Raw genomic sequence first — 19344 nt, forward strand, 5'->3', positions numbered from 1 at the left:
GGTCTCGGTGAAGGTTCGAATGATGGATAACATTTCAACCACATCTGCTCTTTCGGCGAGCGCACTTTACCTGCAGTCATCGGTTGGTATCGGATGAAAAGGGGCTGTATGATTGCAGAGGGGTGGACAAATTTTGGTTGTTGATCGCCTCCTTGTAGGTAATGTCAATTTATAATTTTGATGCATCAGGTATTAATCTCGAGCCTTTAATTGCTGGCATGGAAATAAATGTTAAAAAAGGTGGTACTCATTTGAGTTGACATGCTGTTTGACAGCCAATCAGTGTCCAATCGATTCGAGAGTGATACCCATTCAGAGGTAAAGCATAAAATGAAAAAGAATATAACAAGTCACTGAAAACATACAACTTTTGCATGATATTTATTTTATTGTAACGTAAGCAGCATAATTACTAACACCGCACATATTTTTGCCACGTGCTAACTTCATGTATCCACCATCGCCCCAGGTTCCCCACCAATTTTTCAGGATCCAATAGGTGGGAGTGTAACCAACTAGCAGCATCGCATGGTTCACTTTCGTATTATCACACGAGGCTTCGTCGTCGTAGATTCCATTTCTGCTCCGAGAGACGAGATAGTATCAATGAACAATTTTACACCTGGTGCAAAGAGCCCAACTCACTTGTACAACTGGAACGATTTGGGAGCAGCGTTTAAGCTAACCGCAATCGGTCCCACCTTCCACAGTGCGTAAGCGAGTGAATCTTCATTTTTTGGCATAATAGCCCACTGGCTGATGTTTGTGATGGCGTAATCCTTGTTGAATTTGCATTTACCTTGCTGAAACGAGCAGAATCATTGTGTGATTAGTGCTTAAGTTGGATTGTATGCTTCGTTGTGTTAACACAATATGCAAATACAAGCGAAATACGATCGAAATTGCCAATCACCCGCAGCTCGGGATGCTCTGTTGGGAAGAGAAATGAAAATAATTGTAATTAATACAAATTTTTAAACAAAATGCGATGGGTTTGGATGGCGAATCTTCGCTTGTAATTCTCTGAGTGAAAAACATTTCTCGAAAAACAGCACCATACAACTTCACCGCATGGAATTGAAATGAACACTGCTGAGGCATATTTAAATGAAAATATTTATGGAGCAGGTAGCATATACCCAATTTGTTGACGATTCCAAAACCATTACAATGTACAGGGTAGACTCGATTATATACAGTCTCGGATTTATTTTCACTGTATATAATAATAATTTTTTTTTCTTTCAATCATTTTTTATATGCATATGCATTTTTCGTTTTTTGAAAATAAAAGAAGAATTTAATTTTTGATTCATCCCCCTGAAGTCATAACATACCTTTCTCATATAAAAAACCTAATTCATTCGGGAGGTGATAGAGGATCATATTTGTAAAAAAAATCCTTCTACGCACATGTTCGAATTTCAACCATGACAGAGTTATAGATTTTGTTTGTTTGTTTTGGACTCTGTTGCCTCAAACTGGCGCTACATTCAAAAGTACGCTACAGAAGACGATTATGTTGCTTCCATTATAAATATGAGAAAATTTAGCACAGGATATAGTTGTGAAACATCTAAATTAGTGGATTTAAATAACATTTTGGAAGTGAAAAACTTCAAAGTTAGTAATTTTTAATGTGTTATTATTAATTTTCTCCTAAAAATTCATATTAAACATAATAGTTTCTATCAGTTAAATTAAAGCTCTCTAATCGATTTACAATTTGTTCTTCGACACCCAATTTATATCTATCTTAATTTCGCTGCAATATCGAAATAAACAATTCCTAGTGAATATTCGAGCAAGATCTTCACAAATCACGATTTTTACGTACAGTGGGGTAAAAATCGTGATTTGTGAAGATTTTGCTTAAATATTCACTAGGAATTGTTTATTTAGATATTGCAGCGAAATTAAGATACAATACAATAGCCACTTAAATTTCATTTTGACGTTGAAAGGTTACAATTTTCCTTGAAATAAGCCATATTTGAAATGAAAAAAGGTTATTTTACGCGGTTTTTTTTGCTCGGTTTTTTTACGAGGTTTTTTTACGCGGATTTCCAATTAACGCGGTTTTTTCACGCGGTAAAGACCAGTGCAATATCACATCTCCCTCTCAGCTCACATTTTTCTCTCATGTTCCCTCAGAGCAAATTACGGTAATTAGTTCTTGCAATGAAGTTTAGCGCTTAGTGCCGCATCTTATCACGATTCTTACGTGGATTTTAGGTGTTGGGTAACGGGGAGCTCGCCGAGCGGTACAACCGGACGGGGGTCTTACGGGCAGCTATTCGTGAATGTCTTTACCTGTCTACTTAGCTCTGGACGGTCCAACAGTGGTACTGCACGTGCATCGGCAGAAGAGTGTACAAATAACTAGGGAATCTTCTAGCAACAGCAGATGACCTCATTCGTGAGGAAAACCGAACTATAGCTACCAGTAACCAACGAAATTGCAGGAAAAAACTACGGGTTTTCGGAAGCGAGCAACAACTTAACTTTTAAGACGTTTACTTCCGTTTTACGTAAAGACGTTTACATTTTTTGATATCTATCATTAGGTGACATGGTTTTTTTTACGCGGATTTTCGAATTAACGCGGTTTTTTTTACGCGGAATTTCCAATTAACGCGGTTTTTTACGCGGATTTTCCAGTTAACGCGGTTTTTTTAAGCGGATTTTCCAATTAACGCGGTTTTTTACGCGGTTTTTTTTACGAGGTACGTATCCCCTGCGTAAAAAAAACCTGGGTGTACAGCCATTCCATGCCAAAACGATATAGTGGTTCTCAAATTTTAGTGAAAAGTGGGAGTTTTGTTCTTTATCGCAAAACATCAACCCGTATTTTTTATTTTTTCAGTAGGGTGACCATTTCCATTTCAGGGTTGTCCGAAAAATCAACTTTTTTTTATTTTCCAAAAATACCTTTTTCCAAATATTCTAGACCGATTCAGATGATCAACATATCAAATTAAAGCCAATCACCCTTGTCTTTTTTGGAAAAATGCTACGGTTGCAGAAAATTTGAATTATGTTTTCGTTATTATTGATTGTATTTGTTTTTTATAGTTTTCATGGTCTCGGACCAAAGGTGTTATAATTTTTAATTTTTTTTTCTGGAAAACTGAGGATTCAAATATTCTAGGCCGATTCAGATGATCAACATATCAAATTAAAGCCAATCACCTTGTCTTTTTTGGAAAAATACTACGGTTGCAGAAAATTTGAATTATGTTTTCGTTATTATTGATTGTATTTGTTTTTTAATGTTGGTAAATGACTGGACTAAGCGTACCATCGGTACTTCGCGTACCTGCAGGCATAAAATAGACCCCATTCGTGGTCCTTAGCTCCCTGTCCAGTAACTCCTATCCCTACCTCCCCGTGGTGCCGGCTGGGGTACGAGTAACCATAGTGAAGATCGGGTAACCAACCCCGGTGGGACGTATGCTGACAGGGAAGGGGGCCTATCCGAGCGTCTGTTCACCATGGAGGTGCGGCTCAAAACAGCGTCTGATCACCATGTTAGGGGCGGCTGAACACTGTCTTCGTGCCAGCTGGGACTCTATAAAGTGCTGTGCACGACGGTCCTCCGGCGAGACAGGGGGTTGGTGCAGACCTTGCAAGCCATCCGTAGAAATAAAACGCACAGGAAAATTCACAAAGAAATTCGAGACAGGACAATCGGACTAGACCCACGCAAAGAACACGGACTAGAGATTGGAAACTCGGAACATGGAACTGCAAGTCTCTCAATTTTCTTGCGAGTACCCGAATTCTTTCGGAAATATTGAGAACCCGCAATTTCAACATCGTAGCGCTGCAGGAGGTGTGCTGGAAAGGTTCGATGGTGCGATCGTTCCATGGTGGGTATACCATTTATCAGAGCTGCGGCAACACACAAGAGCTGGGTACAGCTTTCATATTGATGGGGGAGATGCAAAAACGGGTGATTGGCTGGTGGCCGATCAATGAAAGAATGTGCAGATTGATAATGAGAGGCCACTTCTTCAATATCAGCATTATCAACGTCCACAGCCCCCATCTAGCTAGCACCGATGACGATAAAGAAGAATTCTACGCGCAGCTAGAGCGTGAATACGATCGCTGCTCAAAACACGACATCAAAATCGTCATCGGTGATTTGAACGCTCAGGTCGGCCAAGAGGAGGAGTTCAGACCGGTAATTGGTAGGTTCAGCGGCCATCAGCCAACCAACGAAAACGGCCTAAGACTTATCGACTTCGCTGCCTCCAAGAACATGGCCATACGTAGCACCTTCTTCCAGCACTGTTTCCAATACCGTTACACCTGGAGATCACCACAGCAAACAGAAACACAAATTGACCACGTTTTGATCGACGGTCGGCACTTCTCAGATATCATCGACGTCAGAATCTATCGGGGCGCTAACATCGATTCAGACCACTACCTGGTGATGGTCAAACTGCGTTCTAAACTGGCAGTCGTCAATAACATAACCAGCGCTCACCACGGTATCACCTACGACGACTACAGGAGCCGAACATTGCTGCAACATACTCGCAGCGTCTTGAAGCTGCGTTACCGGGGGTAGACGAACTGGATGCTGTTCCCCTCGATGAATGCTGGAACACCTTAAAAGCAGCAATTAACAGCAGAGACCGTCATCGGGTATGAATAACGAGGACAACGGAACGAATGGTTTGACGACGAACGAACGCGAGTTGATCGAAGGGTGGAGGCAGCACTACGATGAACACCTGAACAGCGCGCAGACAGGGACCAAGACGGCGTTGAGGAGGACTACACCGGTGCAATGAACAACGACGACGTACCACCCCCGACGATGGGTGAAGTTAAGGAGGCCATTAATCAGCTCAAGAACCACAAAGCAGCTGGTAAGGATGGCCTCGTAGCGGAGCTCTTCAAGGGAGGTCCGAGAAAACTTGTAGAGTGTATGCACCGGTTGATAGTCAGGATATGGGACACAGAACAGCTACCGGAGGAGTGGAAGGACGGGGTAATCTACCCCATCTATAAAAAAGGCGACAAGTTGGATTGTGAGAACTGTCGTGCCATCACAATCGTGAATGGTGCCTACAAAATTTTGTCTCAGATCCTCTTCCGCCGTCTATCGCCAAAAGTAAGTACATTTGTGGGAAGTTATCAGGCCGGATTCATGCCCGGTTGCTCGACGACGGACCAGATTTTTACAATGCGGCAGATCCTCCAAAAGTGCCGCGAGTATCAGGTCCCTACACACCACATCTTCGTCGACTTCAAGGCCGCATATGATACAATTGACCGACGACAGCTATGGAGGATCATGGACGAACACGGCGCTGACAAGACTGATTCAGGCAACGATGAACGGTGTGTGGTGCAGTGTGCGGATCTCAGGTGAGCTGTCGGAATCATTTGAGACTCACAGGGGACTTCGACAAGGCGATGGACTCTCCTGTCTGCTCTTCAACGTGGCGCTGGAAGGTGTTATGCGGAGAGCGGGCTTCAACATGCGGGGCACGATTTTCAACAAGTCTAGTCAGTTTATCTGCTTCGCCGACGAAGTGGACATAATCGCAAGAACACATGCGACGGTAGTCGACTTGTATACCCGACTGAAACACGAAGCAGGGCTGATTGGGCTTGGGATCAATGCGTCTAATACTAAATACATGCTAGCTGGAGGGACTGATCGCAACAGAGTTCTTCCTGGTAGTAGTGTTGTGATCGACGGCGACGAGCTCGAGGTGGTGGAGGAATTTGTCTAGCTTGGCTCGTTGATAACAACTGACAACAACAATAGCCGTGAAATTCGAAGACGCATTGTCAATGGAAGTCGTGCCTTCTATGGACTCCGCAAATCCTTGAGGTCCAACAAGCTCCGACCCCGTACGAAGTGTACCATGTACAAATCCCTAAATCGACCGGTTGTTCTCTATGGGCACGAAGCATGGACGATGCTTGAAGAGGACTCACAAGCGCTCGGAGTTTTCGAACGCCGAGTGCTCAGAACAATGTACGGTGGTGTACAGGAAAACGGAGTATGGAGAAGGACAATGAACCACGAACTGGCGCAACTCTACGGCGAACCCAGCATCCAGAAAGTCGCCAAGGCTGGACGAGTGCGATGGGCAGGGCATGTTGCAAGATTGCCGGACAGCAGCCCTGCAAAGATTGTGTTCGCATCTAATCCGGTAGGAACAAGAAGGAGAGAAGCCCAGCGAGCGAGGTGGTTGGACCAGGTGGAGCAGGACTTGGCAAGAATCGGTGCAGCCGGGAGTTGGAGAACTGCAGCCATGGACCGGGTTTATTGGAGAAGAGTAGTGAATCAGATCTAATCTCAATGGGATGTAGAGTCATAGTAAATGAATAAAAAAAAATTTTTTTTATAGTTTTCATGGTCTCGGGACCAAAGGCGCTATAATTTTTCATATTTTTTCTGGAAAACTGAGGATTTTTCAAATAACATATCTCGAAACCAGGGAAGCGTATTTTTCGTTTTTGAGTTATTGTTCGGATGAACTATTTATTTTGGAGTAGCTCAAAAACTGTAATATATATTTCATTTCATTGATTTTTTTACAGGATCCGTTACAGATTTCCAGACTCACTCAAATAGGTTCCTCCTTCCTAACGATATTAATCTTTCCTGGTCCTTTCCTAATTTCTCCGAATCCTCTCCTACTGTATTTCCTGCATCCAATAATTTTTTATTAATTATTTTGATGATTTATTTCCTTGTTTTAGATACTTACAGCTTAATATCGAAATTGCAATTGAAATATATATTTTTTAATTGTTTCGATTGTATAATTGTGTCGAATTTGAATAAACTGTATCGATTTGAACAAATTTCAATAGCATTCTCATGAAATGAACTGCTCAATAGCCTACTGATTTCCCTTTTCTGTTTCGGTTTATTCTTTTGCATCTTCTGTCACTGTAATCAGTTCTCGCCCATTACACTGACTGCGCTAAAATGGAAATGGTCGCCCTACTGAAAAAATAAAAAAAATACGGGTCTAATGTTTTGCGATAAAGAACAAAACTACCACTTTTCACGAAAATCTGAGAACCATTATATCGGTTTGGCATGGAATGGCTGTATGATCGAGTCCAAAATTGTATATAATCGAATTACATATAATCGATTCTGTATATAATCGAATCTGTGTGTAATCGAGTTCGACCTGTAGTTGTAGCTTGCAATCGTTAATGTACCTATGATCAGTTTTCACAATTAAGGCATATGTTTGTTGATACGGGGTTTTCATACAGAGAGTGATTTTTTAAGCTTTAACTTTTGATTTACTGATAAACAGGAAAGTTGTAAAAAATATGAAATCCATTATTGAAGGTTAAATGATTGACTGCCTTTTATTTTTTGAAAATTATTTTATGTAGATGTTTATTCTATTTACTTATTATAGCATCATTGAGCAATTCCAAATGTAATCGACAAATGACAAAACATGAGTATTTTGATTCGAATGAATCTTTGACGCGCTATAACTTGAGACTGAAAAGGACAATCACAACACTGTCAAAACGAAACATGTAGCACAGATTGTCGTCTTTAAATAACCGTATAGTATGACCCGATGCGATAAGTACAACACAAGATATGTTTGAGTGTTGCCATATATTGGCAATATACGATATTTATTTTTACCCAACCCAATATGTGATAACTTTGTCGAAGAAAGTTTTTGTCTAGAGAATAAATATCTTCCATTTGAAATTCTACATCCTACATTTTGCGATGCAGAACTTGTCGATATATCAATTCTCCTCAAAGTTATTGATGGTTTTTCACACTAATATAAAACATTAAATTCTTCTTTTATATTCAAAAAACAAAAAAGTTTATGCATAGAAAACGATAAAAAAATTGTTTTTGACTCGATTATATACAGGATTTGATTATATACAGTGAAAATAAATCCGAAACTGTATATAATTGAGGCCGCACTGTATCTAAAATATGCATTTTTTTTTCATTTTTTTCATATAAAATAGAAGTCATGTAGAAAATTTACAAAATCAGTCCAAGATGGTAAAACTATTTTTGGCGAGCTTTGTGGAACATCGAATTTTTATGAATTTTTGAAACCTTGAAGTTTTGTATGTTAACAATCATTTTTAGTCACAAATTATGAATCCTGATGTGATTTGAAACAAAAAAGCTCACTATTAATCTTCTTCTGAATAAGCCATTCTTGAGATATTTAATAAAATCTTTCTGATTTATTGTCTTTTGGCCCTTTATATATGTTTGTCGTGTTATACTGTCATGTCAATTTCAAATTTTATGAATTTGCTTATCGGTGTTTTAATTTGAGTATCATGATACTAGACGTATACAGAGGTCTCTTTATGCTACCTGACTTTAGGTGTAATCTAGGAATAACGTAAACAAGTTAATTATTTTTGTACTCATAATGTCCAGTTGAATCAACGAGGTGTATTTGTATTGTTGGGATTTCAATTCTTCTTCAAAAACTGTTTGTGTCTTGTTGAGCAATACAAATATTAGGTTGGGGAAAAAGTTATCCATTATTTTCTCGATAGCTGGCTTTAGTGATCAATATCTCGCGTGATATCGACCATACAATTCCAGGTATAGGCTCGTTGTAAAGGTGACATTTCACACTAATAAAAATTCTTTTGCTGTTTTTTGTTTGTCCTATTCAGTTATGAGTTACAGGGTGTTAACAATGGAGGTCAACAAAGAGAAAATTCGGTACATTTTACACTTTTTCTTTTATAAATGCAAAAATGCAAACCGCAAGGCCGTTGAAATTGCGATTGGTGTGTATGATGTCGACACTGCAACAGTAAAACACGTGCAACTTAATTTATTTTTCAAATTTGTTTTCATATTGTTCTTAAATTTTTTTTCTAAACTTGTTTTATTTTTTTAAATTTTCATTTTAGTGCAATATATGTACTAAATTGAAATCTCTACTGTTAACGCATGGACCGTTTGAAGCTAGCGATTGACCTGAAACGCTCAAAACTGGCGGAAAGAAGAGGTTTTGTGTTCCATCAGCACAACACAAGACAACAGATTTCCGAGACCTTTTTTTTTTTTAATCCCTTTTGTTTATTTTAGGCTCATTAGCATTTTAGCTGTAACAGAGCCGAATTTTAATCGTGTACATGTCACATATTTATCATATCTATAATTAGCACATTACACAGTTGCCATTTTTCGGCGTTAGAGTATTCCCTTCTATACCATTGAAAATGGTACACATTTACACAGTAGCCATTTAGGCGAAAGAGTTTTCTATCTGTTCTTCCATTATCCACAGTTAAGACTGGACAGCGGAGACAGTCGTTGATCCATTGTTGAGTTATTTATAGAACAGCAGCCCGATGTTTCTTGCAGAGCAGAGCAGTTGTATGGATGAATCGATCTTATTTCGACCGTGGATCGATCTCCATCGCTGATGATTGTTGCGTGGACGTAGTTATTCTGTAACAACACAAAGATGGTCCATGGGGGCCCTGAGTTTTGAACTCACGATCGATCGATCGTTTTTAGGAATCTATCCGGACCCGGCACCAAGCGATTACCACCTTTTCCTCCCATTGCAAAATTTCCAGAGTGATTAGAGATTGGGATGAAGAGAAGATTATAAAAATCTACTGTTAGAGTTTATCGACAATAAGGGCCAAGTCCTCTATGATAGAGACATTATGAAGCTACCAAATTATGCAACAAAACGGTGCATATCCGAAGCTTGAATATGCTAGTTTGAATTTCACCCAAAAATAATAGATTACTTTTTCCCCAACCGAATAATATGTTAAAAGTTTGTATTGAGATAAAAAAAAGATGGGGGTCTCCGTAGCCACATTGGTTGCGCGTTCTCTTAGTAAGCGATCGATCGTGAGTTGGAAAACTCAGGGCCCTCATTGACTGCAAGACACATCGGGCTGATGTTCTATAAATAACTCAACAATGATCAATCAACTGTCTCCGCTGTCCGGTTTAACTGGATAATGGTAGAACAGAAGGAAAACTCTTACGCCTATATGGCTACTGTGTAAATGTGTACCATATGCAATGGTATAGAAGTGAATACTCTAACGCCGAAAAATGTCAACTTTGTAATGTGCTAATTATAGATATGATAAACATATGACATGTACACGATTAAAATTCGGCTCTGTTACAGCTAAAATGCTAATGAGCCTAAAATAAACCAAAGGGATAAAACAAAGATTTTTCAATCTCGCTACGTTTTGTAATCACCCACATGTCTTCAAATGTTTTTAAACGTAACTCCTAAACATATAATTTTACCATAATGATGTATTTCGAAAAGTTGTTGGAAATTATAAGGAAATTCATAAAATCTCATGAACATGATGGTATAACACGACAAACATATTAAAAGCGCCTATCTATATATTTAAAAAAGGATTTCTGTCTGTCTGATTCTTATGGACTCGGAAACTACTAAACCGATCGACATAAAAATTAGTATGTAGGGGTTTTTGGGGTCCGGGAAGGTTCTTATGATAGTTCGAGACCCCACCCCCTCTCTAAGGGGGGCTGCCATACAAATGAAACACAATTTTCTACGTAACTCGAGAATTAATCAAGCAAATGAAACGAAATTTGGCATGTGGAGGTTTTATGGTGCAATCAATGGTTCTATGGTGGTTAGATACTCCTCCCCTTCTCTTAGGAGGGGCTGCCATACAAATGAAACACAAATTTCTGCATTACTAGAGAATTAATCATGCAAATGAAACCAAATTAGGCATATGGAAGTTTTATGGTGCAATGAATTTTTTTCTGTGGTGGTTAGACAATCCAACCTCCTCTCTAATGGGGGGCTGCCATACAAATGAAACACAAATTTCTACGTAACTCGAAAATTAATCAAGCAAATGAAACGAAATTTGGCATGTGGAGGTTTTAGGGTGCAATAAATGGTTCTATGGTGCTTAGATACTCCTCCCCTTCTCTTAGGAGAGGCTACCATACAAATGACACACAAATTTCTGCATAACTCGATAATTAATCAAGCAAATGAAACCAACTTTGGTATATGGAGTTTTAAGGGTGCAATAACTGGTTTTACTGTGGTAAAACACCCAACCTGCCATAGAAATGAAAGATAAATTTTTGCATAACTCGAAAACTAATCAAGCAAATGGAGCCAAATTTGGCATGCGAAGGTTTTAGGGGACACGAATGGTAAGTAGACACTCCTTCCTTCTCTCTCAAGGGAGGAAGGGGGTGGTGCAGGGGTACTGCCATACTAATGAAGCATACAATTCTGCATAATTCAAGAACTTATGAAGCAAACGGAACCAAATTTGCAGGTAGAGGTTTTAGGGGCAACAAATATTTCTTAGGTGGTTCAACACTCCTCCCACCTTTCTAAAGGGGGGGGGGAAAGGATGTCGAGATATATATATATATATATATATATATATATATATATATATATATATTAGGCTGTCAAAAAAGTCATGCAGTATTTTTTTTTAATTTTCATTTGTTAATAAAATTAGTTACAATCATCTGTTTTAAGTCAAATATGCACCGTTTTGTTCGATGACTTGTTCCCAACGAGATGCCAACTTCATAATACCCCTATTATTCATCCGCTCGCTTCCTTATTGGCCAAAAAATCGGATACCCAATTTTTACAGGCCTCTTTTGTGGCTAACTTCTGACTACCTAGCTCGTTCGCCATGGACAAAAACAGGTGGTCACTTGGTGCAAGGTCCGGACTATACGGCGGATGCAAAAGAACCTCCCAGCTTCTGGCGCGTCACCAAAGAAGTGTGTGGCCTGGCGTTGTCCTGATGGAAGACAATGCGGCCTCTGTTTATCAAAGATGGCCTCTTCTTCATGAGTGCTACCTTCAAGCGGTCCAGTTGTTGGCAGTATAGGTCCGAATTGAACGTTTGGCCATAGGGAAGCAGCTCATAATAGATTATTCCTTGACAATCCCACCAAATACACAGCAGAACCTTCCCGGCCGTTAATGAGGGCTTGGCCACCGTCTGAGCCGCTTCAGCGGGCTCCGACCACGACCGTTTGCGCTTCACGTTGTCGTAAGTGACCCACTTTTCATCGCCAGTCACCATCCGCTTCAGAAACGGGTCGATTTTGTTGCGATTCAGCAGCGATTCACATGCGTCGATACGGTCAAAGATGTTTTTTGCGTCAACGTGTGTGGCACCCATACATCGAGCTTCTTCGTGAATCCAAGAGTCTTCAAATGGTTAATAACGGTTTGATGACTTATTCCCAGCTCTTGGTCGATGCTACGGCTGCTACTATGCCGGTCTTTCTCGGCTAATTCAGCGATTTTGTCGCAATTTTCAAAGACAGGCCTTCCGGAGCGTGGCGCATCTTCGACGACCTCTACACCAGAACGAAAACGTTGAAACCATCGTTGTGCGGTGGAAATGGAAACTGTATCGGGTTCATAAACTGCACAAATTTTATTGGCAGCTTGGGATGCATTTTTGCCTTTGTCATAGTAGTACTGTAAAATATGTCGGATTTTCTCTTTGTTTTGCTCCATATTTGCGACACTATAACTCACGAACGACCAAACCAAATAAAACACAGTCAAGGACTATATTATAGCGCGCAAAAATACCTTTCCAACAAGCTATAGTATGACTCGATACAATGAATACAACTAGAACTACGCGCTTACAAAGACACCTCGCGGAAATACCGCAGGACTTTTTTGGATTCGGATTATAAATGGATTTCTGTTTGTCTGTCTCATTCTTATGGAGTCGGAAACTACTGAACCGATCGACATGAAAATTGATATGCTGGGGTTTTTGTGGTCGGGGAAGGTTCTTCTCGTATTCTCGAGACCGAGAACCTAAGATATTCCAACCAAACAAAACAATTTTTTTTTGTCTTTATTTAAGAGACTTTCAGCCGTAGGCCGACGGGCACGCTTGCAGAAGTTCAGACGCTGAACCCAAGTTTCGATGGTTTCCAAGCATAAATCGGACGATACTGCTGCAATTTCACGTTCTATATTCGTACGAGATTCATCAATCGTCGCTGGCTTGTTGACATAGACCATAGACTTGACGTAGCCCAACAGGAAATAGTCTAACGGCGTCAAATCGCGCGACCGAAGCAGCCGATTGACTGGACCATTTCGTGAGATAACACGCTTACTAAACTTGGTTATCAATAAATCGATTGTTAAATTCACTGTGTGGCTTGTGCCGCCGTCTTGTTGAACCACATATTGTCCAAGTCCATAATATCAAAAATATTTGGTTATCATTGAGCGGTAGCGATTCCCATTCAAAGTAACGTGCCGGTCTTGATCATCACGGAATAAGTACGGCCCAATGACGCCGCCGGATCATAAGCCGCAGCAAACCGTATTTTTTTCGGGATGCAATGGTGACTCATGGAGTACGTGTGGATTGCTGCCTGTTCAATATCAAATCAAAAATTATCAAAAATTTCTCTTACCAAAATCGATAAGCCCTTTTCAAAATTTATGCTTGAGTAAAAAAAAAACCAATTGCTGTGAAAAACTCATATTTCCTCCAACCCAAACCGGATACAGTCTTTCGTTCGAATCAAAAATTTTAGAATCAAAAAGTTTAGTTCCGATTCACAGGAGACATGATAATAGAACTGTAGAAGGATGAGGAAAATAGGAAGAGAGAAGCTAATAAGCTGAAAAGCTGATCCGCCATCGCACCGAGGAGAACCTGAAAGTGCCGAAGCCCCCACCGACGTTGCAGGGGGCAATTGGAAGACTAAGCTAAGGAGACAGTTCTAGCTTCCCAGAACACGGAAAGAGAGAAAAACATAGCCCACAGTTATCGCAATCATAACGCATGAAGAGTTGTGATGTCGCAAGCAGGATAAATAGCGGAAAGACAAAATAGAGACAGGTGAAAAGGAAATCGAGAATAGAAAGAATAAAGAGAGATGAAACATTGTGGATACAGAAAAAAACATAATCGTGTTCATATACGACCACTATCCCTTTATTGTTGTCGTCCGCCGGACTCTCGGGCAGACGTTTAAGCGAATTCAGTGCGTGGGCTTATTAGGTGGCACCTATAGCTGTGTGAGATCCCCTGGAAGTGTAAAACATACGAAAGTACAGTAAAACCTGTTTTTGTGCGTTTTTTTGTGCGATTTTTTTGTGCGATTTTCTGTTCTTGTGCGGTTTTTGTGCGGTACATGAAAAGAAGGATATTTGACGTCCATTTAGCTTTTTTCGATGGTTTATATGCATTTCAGTGCAAAGCATATTTGCGTCTCAATTATCTACTTCTGAAATCATTCCCCTCCTCCCATCAAATGCTCTAAGTTTTTCTAAGTTTTTGCATGACATGATATCTAAATGCGCGTCCACATTATGCCGAATGATGCCGATCGGCCTGTACCAGGCGACATATTCGGTTCGTTATGTAATGTGGACGCCACATCGGGTGCACGAAGTCGAAGTCCCATCGGATGCACGAAGCCGTCACGAACACAAAAAGCACTATGTCGTCAACGCTAATTTACTTCGTTTTGTTTTGGTTCGACTTTCTCGAACCGGACCCACCTGTTTCGGGTTGAGTTCGGTTTGATTCGAGTCGGTTTTCGACACGTCGGCAAGCCCGTGCGGTACGTCCACATTTAGCCGGCTTTACCGGGCGGCCAAGGCCGATTGGCGTAATGTGGACGCGTCTTAACAGTATCACGTTTCGGCATGCAACTAAGAGCACAAAACAGCCACGCGCAATCGAAGAGGCAAACTGTCCCATCGCAAAGCAGGGGAACGAAAGGAAATTGAACGGTGAACGGCGTGGATTTGAGTTATTTTCTTGGAAGAAACTTTTTTTATGCGGTCCCTATCCCCCGCACAAAAAAAGGTTTGCCTGTACTTCTGTTTACGAGTGAGGAAATGTTCTAAGGCAACCGACTGTTGCACCGCCGTCATCGCCATCTCACTATCGATTCGGTTTGGATTTTCTGTTGCCGTTCTACGAAAGTTGCTACATAGTACTATTTCTGGATTATTTCTTTGGGAAATGATATTTTTGGGAGCGTGGAGTTGTAGTTTTTGTAAGAGATACTGAAAAACTACTATTCAACAAGTTGAGTGTTTCAGTTTCACTCTAGACAGCGAGCAATCGACGGTACATGTTGATGTTGGGAGTTATTTGCGAATTTGCTCAAATTGGCTTGTTATTGCTTTGAGAATCGCTCGTTCCTCAGTGCTAGCATTCATTTATCAACCCTTGTCAATGCTACCAAATATTTGTAATAGAAATTCATTTTTAAATTTCTGACTGACAATAATTCCGTAGTCCAACGGCGACTATGCGGTCGGGTCTTGGACATCATTCTTCTAATTTTCATCCAGTGATTATCCATTGCGTGTTCCTAGGTCATATTTCCGGCGTTCCTTTAGTGCCTGGATATTTATTAACATGCAGCGTGCTTCATATGAAGAAAGTGGAAATTAAATCTAGTTCTGCTTACGAAGTGAAAATAGAAGAAACTGTTTCTGGATTGACTCAATGCGTTTTCCATGTACGGCATTACGGCTTTTACAATATTTCAGAATAGGCCTTATATAAGTAGTAAAAATGAAAATGGTTACAGAATAAAAGGTGTTGAATTGAATTCGAAAATCGTTTCATTCATTCATTCATTCATTCACTAATTGGAATTCGAGAGGCGTTGGCTGTTATCGTTACCGAATGTACGACAAAAAACAATTTCGAGAGAAAACACAATTTTGTCCGAGATGAAGTTCGTCGGGTCTGCTAGTGGTGTTATAAAAATGTATTCAAAAAATATACAGAAATTTCCTACGGCGAAACGTATGGTCGATTATCATTATTCCCATACTGTATTGAATGTTCGTTCGGATGTAAACTAGCCATTTTCCCATGAACAAACAATTTCCCGCTTGCCAGCCCAATCTCTGTTCCCGAATCATCCGACAAGACCACATTGTTTTCTCGTGCATCTGTATGCTTATATTCATGAAAAATGCAAAATATGAGCACAATAAACAACTGTAATGGACGGATAGCATAAAGTACCACAACGACGACAGCTTTTATTACTCGACAACTGCTAGGCTACTGGAAGCAGATAGCAAGGCTCCTGGCTTGAAGTTGCAAAAAAAAAAATGGAAAAAATCGACATCAACAGTTATGATGTCGCGCTGACGATTAAACCGCGCGCAGTTTGCCAACTCAACTATGTCCAAATGGAGCTTCTGCAGGCTGATTAAATCAGCGTTATCAGCGATTTCTGCGAAGGGAATGCTCTTTTAGCCTAAGCGACCGGACTCACACTGCTGACACTGGCGGTTCCATGTCAATAATTTATTTAACGAAACAAAACGCTCTCCTGGCCTGGCGGCGGATTATGCATAAATGAATATTTATGCGCCGACGATAAGCGGCATAAGAGTACATTATGGAATCGCTGAATTTACCTGCAACTGTTGGCGGTGGTAGCCTTCCATTGCACAAGACGACTCTAGTCAACGGCAATAAATCATGTTGGAAGCTGGTAAGGATGAGTTTGAAAACAACTCAAAAAGCTAGCATTTCTCGATATGACTGATTGTCGACGAAATTATTTGTAAGCTTCGCATCGTTTAATGCTTCGATATGTTTTGTTTCTCTTGCACTTCCTTTGCGCGTTGAATACTTTATGGCTTCGCAGGAAAAAAAGTCGCTTCGAAATGCATTAAAATTCCATCGCAAGACCCATTCGGATCCTATGGTTCAATTTATTTACGTGCAGCGTAAATTTGAAATTTACGTGTAGCATAAAATTCAGCATTAAAGGCAATACATTTGCGCCGGCTGGCATTGCGCTTGCAGCCAGTATTTCGGTCAACCCAATAAAATTTGGCGACAAGCTACAAGAATGGCAATAAATTAGGCTTCGGAAGTTTCGCCTAAAAAGTACAATTAATCGAATTGATTTCTTCCCTTGCTTCGCTTCGAGAGCAACTTTGTACCGATGTAGGAAAGTATCGGATTGTGTCATTGTATAGCATACTTATGTATTTTCTTCTTCAGCTCGAGAGATGTGCTGGACAACGGCGAACAATTTATAGGCCGATGTGTTTACGATAATGTGATTCGATTTGATTACCAATGTTCGATTTTCACTGATTTCAAGATATGTTCGGCGTTGTCTCACTGATGAGTTGTTATTTGTTTTGATGAGTTAGGGTTTCTGTCATACGACAAATAAGCTAATTTACGGCCAGTAAGTTTGATTTTCTTTTGAAGACCATGGCGACGTGCTCTGAAAGTAATGGCTTGAGAGGTTGTTTTCGATAGGACAGCCATTCCATGCCAAACCAATATAGTGGTTCTCAGATTCCGGTAAAAAGTGGTGGTTTTGTCACTCATCGCTGAATATTAAACCCGTACTTTTTATTTTATTGGGTACCCTACCTGTCAATTTTTCGTAAATTTGGAAAAATGTCGTCGAACGAAAAAGAGCGTCGTGAATTAATCCTGCGCACTCATTTCGAGAATCCGGAGTTGTCACATCGGGACATCGATGCTGGGAATCGTCCAATCCACGGTCAGCAGAGTACTAAAACGATACTTCGAGAACCTAACCATCGACCGGAAGGTGAAGAACGGCAAAAATGGATGCTCCGTCAGTGAAAAAGATCACAAGCGCGTAGTTAAGCAGTTTAGACGTGATCCGAGAAGTTCGGTCCGGGATGTCGCCAATAAGCTGAATTTGTCAAGTTCATTCGTCCAGCGGACCAAGCAGCGGGAGGACCTGCGTACATACAAGGTTCAGAAGGCTCCTAACCGCGACGAAAGGCAAAACATGGTGGGGAAGACGCGAGCCCGGAAGCTGTACACCGAAATGCTGATGAAGCCGCATTGCCTGGTAATGGACGACGAAACCTACGTTAAAGCGGACTTTCGTCAACTGCCGGGCCTGTTGTTCTTCTCCGCAGAGGACAAATTCAGCGTTCCGGAGGAGATTCGCAAGAAGAAACTATCCAAGTTTCTTAAAAAGTACATGGTGTGGCAAGCGATCTGCTCTTGCGGAAAGCGGAGCGCCCCCTTCGTGATGACCGGCACGGTAAACGGGCAGGTTTACCTTAAGGAGTGCCTACAGAAGCGCTTACTAACACTATTGAAGCAGCACGAGGGCCCGACCATCTTCTGGCCGGATCTCGCTTCGTGCCACTATTCAAAGGACGTGTTGGAGTGGTACGAAGCCAACGGGGTCACCTTCGTGCCAAAGGAAATGGACCCGCCCAACGCGCCGGAGCTTCGCCCAATAGAGAAATATTGGACGATTATGAAGCAGGCCCTCCGGAAGAACCCAAAAGTTGTCAAATCGGAGGCGGACTTCAAGAGAAACTGGATTTCTGTTCAAAAAAAAACTACAACCTGACGTTGTACAGAACCTTATGGACGGGGTAAAGAGGAAGGTGCGAGCATACGGGCTTGGGCTCGAAGTATGAATAAAACAGAAAATGCCAAAAGTTGTTTAATAGTTTTTATTTTACTGTCTAAAATTTTCAAAAGGATCGGTCTACTGGGCGAATTTCTACAGCGTTTTTCCCGTGATGCAATTTGATGTGACACACTCCTTACTCGCGGAAAAATTTTATTCTAGTCGCATGGATTTAGTCTACTCGTATATTTATGTATTCATCAACATCTTTGACACAAGGTCACACAGATTGGTTACGGACACTTAATATTATTCTTAAAGACTACTCTATTAACGATAAAATCAAAATATCTACAAACATCATTGAAGAGTCTGCGGCATATGTCAAGCGGGCTGTTGTAACCATAGGCAGTACTGTGTCTTGGAACCCATAAAAGGCTAGTACTGCGAAGCTGACGGGCTGGAGCATGAAAATAGACATCCGTAGCAGACTACTGCAGTCAGTATAATGACGAATGACATCAAAAACGAAGAGTTTCTGTAAAAAGTCTCGTCGACTCGATAGCGTTTGCAATCCGATGATCGCATATCTCTGCTCGTACGAAGGCAAGTTGCCAGGACTTGACCATGGAAGTCGGCGTAACGCAATTCTTACGAATCTTTTTTGAATTCGTCCAATTCGTGACATGTGGACAGCATGATATGGAGCCCAAATTTGTACTCCATATTCAAGAACACTACGAACTAACGAACAATACAAAGTTTTTACCGCCGTCGAACTGTCGAACTGTGCTGTATTGCGGCGTAAAAATCCAAACATAGCAGTAGCTTTTGCGATTGACATGGATATGTGTTCGTTGAATCGTAGTTTGCTGTCTAACATCAGTTCAAGATCGTTGATAGAATCGACTCTTGCAAGC

General features: G+C 40.8%; 1 protein-coding gene across 1 annotated transcript in view; it reads right to left on the minus strand.

Annotated features, from left to right (window-relative positions):
* Nucleotides 1-381: 381 nt before the first annotated feature.
* Nucleotides 382-19344, minus strand: part of LOC129774109 (cathepsin M-like) — a 35275-nt gene continuing 16312 nt past the window's right edge. The window contains exons 2-4 of the mRNA XM_055777809.1: nucleotides 884-930; nucleotides 646-803; nucleotides 382-580 (exon numbers count right to left, since the gene is read on the minus strand). Of these exons, the coding sequence (XP_055633784.1) occupies nucleotides 382-580; nucleotides 646-803; nucleotides 884-930 (404 nt within the window). The remainder of the gene's footprint in view (nucleotides 581-645; nucleotides 804-883; nucleotides 931-19344) is intronic.

This window comes from Toxorhynchites rutilus, chromosome 3, assembly GCF_029784135.1.
Source record: "Toxorhynchites rutilus septentrionalis strain SRP chromosome 3, ASM2978413v1, whole genome shotgun sequence".
In the NCBI taxonomy this organism is placed as follows: domain Eukaryota; kingdom Metazoa; phylum Arthropoda; class Insecta; order Diptera; family Culicidae; genus Toxorhynchites; species Toxorhynchites rutilus.